Source organism: Pteropus vampyrus, unplaced genomic scaffold, assembly GCF_000151845.1.
Source record: "Pteropus vampyrus isolate Shadow unplaced genomic scaffold, Pvam_2.0 Scaffold828, whole genome shotgun sequence".
In the NCBI taxonomy this organism is placed as follows: Eukaryota; Metazoa; Chordata; class Mammalia; order Chiroptera; family Pteropodidae; genus Pteropus; species Pteropus vampyrus.
Window position 1 is genome coordinate 30263 of NW_011889609.1, and position 6792 is coordinate 37054.

The following is a 6792-nucleotide window of genomic DNA, read 5'->3' on the forward strand; positions in this document are numbered from 1 at the left end:
GGCTGCAGGAGCCTGCCCGCAGCACCCCGTCTGCCAAATACGTCAGAGGCCCCAGCAGAGCGACGAAGGTGGGGAAATTGGAGCCGCTGCGGTGGTTCGGAAGCTTTGCAGAGTACGAAGCCTCTTGGAGGAGGCAGAAACAAGCCCAAGAAGTCAAAGGTTCTGGGCGGTATCACTCGGCCGATGACATCCTGGACGCGGGTCTGGACCAGCACAGCGGGCTGCAGTACGTTCACGAGAGGTCCCAGTCGTCACCATCCGGAGATGTCTGCAAACAGGTAAGCACTGTGCACAGGCAGGACACTGCCACCCCCCACCACTGGCTTGAGGCGTGCCTAGGACCACCCCAGACGTCACGGCTCAGTGGCGGTGTGACTTTTGTCCAGCTGGTGGAGCATTTGTGGGTGCCAGCATCATCTTCTGTGGAAGGGGTCTGGGGACAGAATCCATGTGTTCGCGACAATTGCAAATGCTGTGTGTGTCACCCACAGCTCGAGTTCCCAGCCCCATAGTCATCGTCTCTTGCCTGAGCTGTGCCCCTCTCCCATCCCCCATTAGAGTGTTCCTGCCTTAATACCAAGCAAAGAAACTTGGGGGAAACTGTAGACAATGGCAAGTTCTCCTCGGAAATGAAAAGTGGTCCTTTATGTGAAGGGTTAAGACGACATACCATAGCCGCTTTTCAAATATTGATGTCATTGACTGTTTTTAGCGTCTTTTCCATATTATTATTATTTGCAAATATTTTTAAAACTGCTCTGGGGCAAACGTCATTAAAAAGCAATGCGTTATGCTGTCGCGCTTTTTTTAAGGTAAGAATTTTGACGGTCAGAGTCGACATCCAACTTTCTAGGAAGTAACGTATTTGGATCCATATTTCCAAGTCAGCAGACTGTCTGTCTGTCTGTCTGTCTCTCTGCCTTTTCTGCCGTCTAAATCTGCATCTGTATATGTCGAAGAAAAGATTTCCTGGAGCACCAGATGCAGCATCCTTTAAAAGAGCCAATAGCATAACATTGCACAAAATTCGGTGTGTGCCCGCAGAGGGAGAGCTGCCGTCTGTTGCTGGCATCCTGGTGCCTGCAGACATTGCGAGCATTGTTTCTGCCCTGGCCTGTGGCCTGCGGCCTGTGACCTCTCAGAATTCCATGCTCGCTCGGTCAGCAGGCGAGAACCCCAGACTGTCAAGTCCCGGGGCTCGAGGCTTCACCGCAGTGAGTCGTAACCAGCTAAGTTTGATTCGATGTGGGGTGTTGGGCCGGTTTACAGGCCTCGCGTAGGCGTCCTGCTTCCTGCTCGGAGCTGAGGTGGACGCAGGGTGTGGTTGGGGCGTTTCGGTGCCACACTTTGCAGAGCGGAGCTGGCCAGCGTGCTGGCCGAGTGCTGGTGCCAGACGACGGGCGGCGTCACTGCCCGTGGCCCAGGACCACAATGAGGGGGTTCGTAATAACAGAGCAGGCGGCTCGATGACTTGGTGTGTCCCTTGCTGCCCTTGGCAGGAAGCCTCCATCGAACCGCGGCAGCCAGCCGAGGAGTCCGCCGAGCACAGAGAGCTTTCCTCCACAGCCTGGGCCGAGGAGAGACGTCCCGCCCTGAGGTAGGTGGTCTTGGGGTTGCCAACAAGGCTTCTCGGGGGCCGGGTCTCTTTATACTGGGTGAATGCTGGGTTAACGTGGTCGGCTGTCTGGCCGAACCCAAACTGGCCACTCACTGGACACAGTTTCCAGGGTCCCCGGTGTGGGAGCCCCGTCGTGTCTTGAGCAGAGCCGTGGAGGGCGGTGACGGCTCACGAGGCCATCGTGGCATCTTTGGTTGTTAAAATGGCTGCTGATTTCGGTGCATTGCGATCCTCCCTGTTGACGGGAGAAGCCCTCTGTGACGGGCCTGAATGAAATGCTTTGCCGGGAGTGCCGGATGCTTTCACAGCCTCCTACGCAGTTGGGTGGCTGGGGCGCTGTCCCCAAGTCGGAGTCGCCACAGAGGGCGGCCGGTCAGGAGGGGGTTTGGGCGAGGCTCTCAGAGGGGGCGTATTTCGTGGGCTGATTGGGAGCTCTGAAGTAGAAATCAAGTCCGTTGGCTCCCCAGGTGAGGCCCAGAGGGCCGGAAAGAGCTCCAGATGGCAGCGGTTACCGGCAGCGTGTGCCACGATCCTCGGATGCTGCACGTGCGGCCGGCCGTTCCCTTGTAAGCGAGGACGGAGTTTATAGATTAAATACGCCGTGTCACCTTGACCTTCATCCGTGAGGAGAGGGGGAGGAGAAATGTTCCTGCAGCAGCCCTGCTATGCCCGGGTTTAAAAGGGCCGACAGAGGGCTGGGAAGAAGTGTACAACGGGGTCGGCGCATGCAGGATATTCTGTGGCTCTGACCGTCTCCGGTGATGGGTGCGATTTTGCAATGAAACGCTAACCTCGAAATTCAAGGTTCCGTGGCAGAAATGACCGACCAAAGCGTTTGCTTCTGAGACGCTTATGTGATGGCGTCTTATTTCATTTGGCTTTCAACCAACCGAGTGCTGTAAGCCTCATTCCGGAGTATTAAATGTTTCAGTGGCTCCGAGGGACCACAGTGGCATTTTGTGCATGCTCGCGTAGGCAGGCAGTCGGTCCCTTGCCAATCGGCACGGCCGAAAGCCAGAAGTGCTGGCCAGGAAGGAGGGCCGATGAATAACACAGCTACAGAGCCGAGGGCGTGGGGAGCAGGCACAGTTACAGCTCTGTTCCTGTGGGTTCTGAGCCGGTCATGTGATGCGTGCCAGCTGGGGTCCTCCTTCAAAGCCCTGCTGCAGGGTGGGGCGCACCCGCACCCTCACTGCTCTGCCGGCTCTGGCTCCGCTCCCCGCCTTGTGCCGTGAGCGTGTAATTGGAACCGCAGAGGAGGTTCCCGTGGTCGTTGTAGTTTAGCTACTCTGCAGTGAATAGAGAGGCCGAGTGAATAGCTATGATGCGTATAGTGTGCGCGTGTGTGCGCGTGTGAGTGTGTGTGTGTGTGTGCGTGCATGTGTGTGGGTGAAGGGGGAGGCGTGTGCTCCATTTATCACGGCCATCCCTGTCTTCCAGCGGACCGCGTAAACCAGTCTGAAGAAATGAGTTCCAGAAGCTTTCTGCTTCTGAGCTGCAAACCCAGCAATTTTCGGAATTGTGTGTGCTTTTCGAGAGCGGCAAGCCTCCGTGAAATTCTAGAGTAGAAGTGTGGAAAAGCCGTTTCCAACTTTTTTTTTTTTTCCCAGAGAACGTTGATTTTTCTGAAGTATCATCAAGAACTGGTGCAGTCGAAACATTAGATTGGAGGGTAAAAGAAATGGCAATTCAGGCAGAGGCCTGTCTTTGGCTCACCACACCTAAGATGCAGAGATTCAAAGATGCGCGATGTTTTCCGTATGTGTCAAGAAACGTAGCTGTGTCTGTAGCGAATACAAGTTGCTGATCTGATAAGCGTGCGCAATAAGGAAAAACGTTCTTTGTTGTAATTTCTTGGGATGGCAGAAAGAGAAGAGCTAGTGTTTGTTCATGCAAACTGGCGACGTTTTTGGGGGGCTGCAGATACTCCGCTCTGTACAGAGACAAACAGGGCACAGGTGCTGCCCCCAGCGAACCTCACGGTGCAGGAGGGGGAATAGACGGCACGGGAGTGGTGACACGTGGTTACAGTTCTCGTAACACGTCACACGGTACTGCAGAGTCCGGGAGGGACGAGGAGGGCGAGGTGGCTTCTGGCAGGGCTATGGGGAGGACAGGTGGCGGCCGAGCTAAAACGAGCCCAGACACGAGGGGACACATCGGCCGCGTTCGTGTCGCCGGGAGCAGCCGCCGCACCCCGTCTGCCGAGACTCCCCAGCGCCCACTGTGGCCACGGGTTCTGCACCAAGAGCTCCGGGCTCAGTGCTGGTGACCGCAGGAGTGCGTCTCCACCAGGGTCTGCCCCTGCTGACGGTTCCGGAGGCCAGAGGCCCAAGACGAAGATGTGACCGGCTGGTTTCTCCCAGGCCTTTGTCCTCGTGCCTGACAGATAGTGGCCTCTCCCCAGGCCCTCACCGCGTCCTGCCTCTGCGTACATCGGTGCCCTAATCACCACCTCTTCTAAAGACAGCGGTCGTGTGGGATTGGGGCCCGTCCCGATGACCTACCTCACTTTACCTTAATCGCCTCTCTAAAGACCCCGCCTCCAAGTGCAGGGAACGTCCCCATCTCCGTCCAGCTTTTCGTCGTCTGCAGCTGAACCAAGGCGGCCCCCTCGGTGCCCCCTACTGCTGGCCCCACTTCCATGCCCGCTCCTAGCAGCCAGGGAGCTGGCCTTGGAATGTGAACCAGATGACAGCCGTCCGCTCCACGAAGTATTCAGTGGCTTCCACTTGCCCTTGGAATGAGATGCGAACGCCACCCACACCTCCAAGGCTCCGCATGCCACGCCTTCTACTCTGTCCAGTGTCCTCGTTACGGTCCCTTGCCATCCCCGGGCTCCGCGTTCATTGTCATTGCTCTGTCCCCTGAACAGGCCAAGCTCATTTCTCTCGCAGGGCCTCGATGCTTACAAGGCCGTCCTCGGATGCCAGGACATCTGCCTAGCACATGGCAGCTGGGTGGTCTGCTCCGCCCGGGAAGGGGACCGTGTGGCATGGTGATGGACAGGTGCACGGCCCGGTGGTCAGGCGGACGAATGGAGAAATGGGTGGGTGGGTGGCTGCAAAGATGGATGGGTACCAGCCTAACATTCCTCGGTCAGTTCTTCTCGATTATGGGGAATAACGGCTGCACGCTGGCACATCTTGGGTGCCGGAAAGTCCGTTTAAGACTTTAGTACGCGTCAGTGAGTGAAAGGGGCTTTACTTGTCTCTCTGCTGGCAAAGCCTTTAGAATCGAGATATCTCAGGATAACTCTGGTAGCATGGAATTGTTTTCTGGCGTCACGTTTTAGCCCTTGTGAGAAAGCTGAGTTGTACCCCATCTGAGTATACTCCTCCCGCCTGAGAGTGTTCAGTGAGGAATGTGTTCCGGGGGTGCCCTTTCTGCTGCCTCGCAGTCATTTCTGACCCCCTAAAGGCTGGACCTGCAGGCATGTATTCTGTTGGGACAGATGGGAAAGGCCTTTAGATCCTCTTAGAATATGTCCTAATTCCCAATCATGGCCACAGAATAGAATCCGTGGGAAATCAGGCATATTAGGAAAAATGTGCTTGACTGTTAAGTTCATAAACAAGCTAAAGCCACCAGAGGGTCACCTTCCTGTGTGACGGTCACCTTCTGGGACTTGCGCCAGGCTTCCTTGCAGGGCAGCTGTCCCGTGTACACGGAGTCCTTGCCAACACCCCTCCGTCGTCCCAGACACGAGAACCGGGGGCTGTCGCAAGCACTCTGTCCCCTGGCGTCTGGTGGTTTGTTTTGATGTCTTCATTTCTAACAACACTTTCTCCTTGTGTTTCTACCCACTTGGCTTTGGGAGGAGCAGAGTCGGGACAGGCGACCGCAGGTGTGTGGACTTGCTGGCTGGGTCTCGTGACTGCACGTTATTGGGGAGGAGGCGTGAGGAGGCAGTGGTTTGAGGGTTACAGGGTTTGGGGCTGGGGAGGAGACAGCGAGGCTGGGGAGACAGGTGTACGACGTAGCCACACGTCCTCCTGGTGTCAAGGCAGGAGCCCGGGGCACTCACCCGGAGAGAGAGGCCTCCGCAGCCCGTTCCGATGTGACGCCCATTCCGATGTGACGCCCGTTCCGATGTGACGCCCGTTCCGATGTGACACTCGGTCCTGTTGTCCCTTCCGTCATCTCTCAGTTCTGGCAGGCACGCCGCCTGCGTCTGTGCCCTGTTTGGGGTCACTTTGTCACGTTTTAGGGCCCAGGTGGCCTGGGCAACACCCACTCCATGGCCGTATGGGTTTAAAGGCTCCTTATGTGAATGATCTTTTCTCTCGGGCACAGGCACCAGGAAGTGCTTCTCTACTTTTGAGATCGTCCTTGGCACCTTTTGGTTCTCGTAGGCTCTCTGGTTCCTGGTCTAGGTGAAGTGCTTCCATCTTGACTCAAGAACCGAGCCGTAAAGTAACAGACGTCCGATGCCTGCTTTTTCGGTGGGACCCACCGTGGCATCCTTCATAATCCCTCTTTAATTGACTTCCCTGCTTTCACGGGGTGAAGTCAAACATCCTAATCAAACCTGTACCATGAACCCTTGTTACACACGTAAGCGCATCTCATCCTTGAACTGTGAACGTGGGCTCTTCGCCCCTCCCTTGCAGAAGGTGCAGCCTGAGGCAGGGCACTGTCACATACTCACAGGCTGATAACATGCCTGAGCATCTTTGCAAAAGCGGACATTCGAAAATCGTGACAGAAGGAAAACGTGCTTCACAGACATGATGAGCAAAGTCATCTCGGGTGACCCATGAGCATCCCGGCCAAGCTGACGCATTCCTTGCATACCTGCCTACCCCCCGAGGCGGCCTGCTCCATCATGCGTTTGGGAGGACTTTGGAAGGTGGGCAGCGAGGGCTGGCAGTCTCTTTGAGACCAGGGCGAGACGGCTTCATGGCAGCGACTTTTTCCTTTGCTCCTGTTTTTTTCTGTGTTGGCATTTTGATGTTGCAACTCTGAGATCATGTGTCTGCAGAGACCTTTGGGTAATCCCAGCCTCCGAGGCTCAGCTCCCTCGCAAGGTGACTGTGACACGCGGATGTCCTTTTGAGTTCTCACCTTCACTCCTTCCCGTGGGACTCAGGCTTGGTAGGTGTCCATACACAGGGCCACACTGGTTGTTATTTGATCATTGTTACATTACTCTATATTACTTATTTTTTTTT

At 55.8% G+C, this 6792-nt stretch overlaps 1 protein-coding gene across 1 annotated transcript in view; it reads left to right on the plus strand.

Moving 5' to 3' along the window:
* The window catches only part of LOC105309748 (protein Shroom2), a gene marked incomplete at its 5' end in the record, with an annotated part of 54098 nt that overhangs the window by 19277 nt on the left and 28029 nt on the right, over positions 1-6792 (plus strand). The window contains 2 exons of the mRNA XM_023526369.1: positions 9-278; positions 1500-1597. Of these exons, the coding sequence (XP_023382137.1) occupies positions 9-278; positions 1500-1597 (368 nt within the window). The remainder of the gene's footprint in view (positions 1-8; positions 279-1499; positions 1598-6792) is intronic.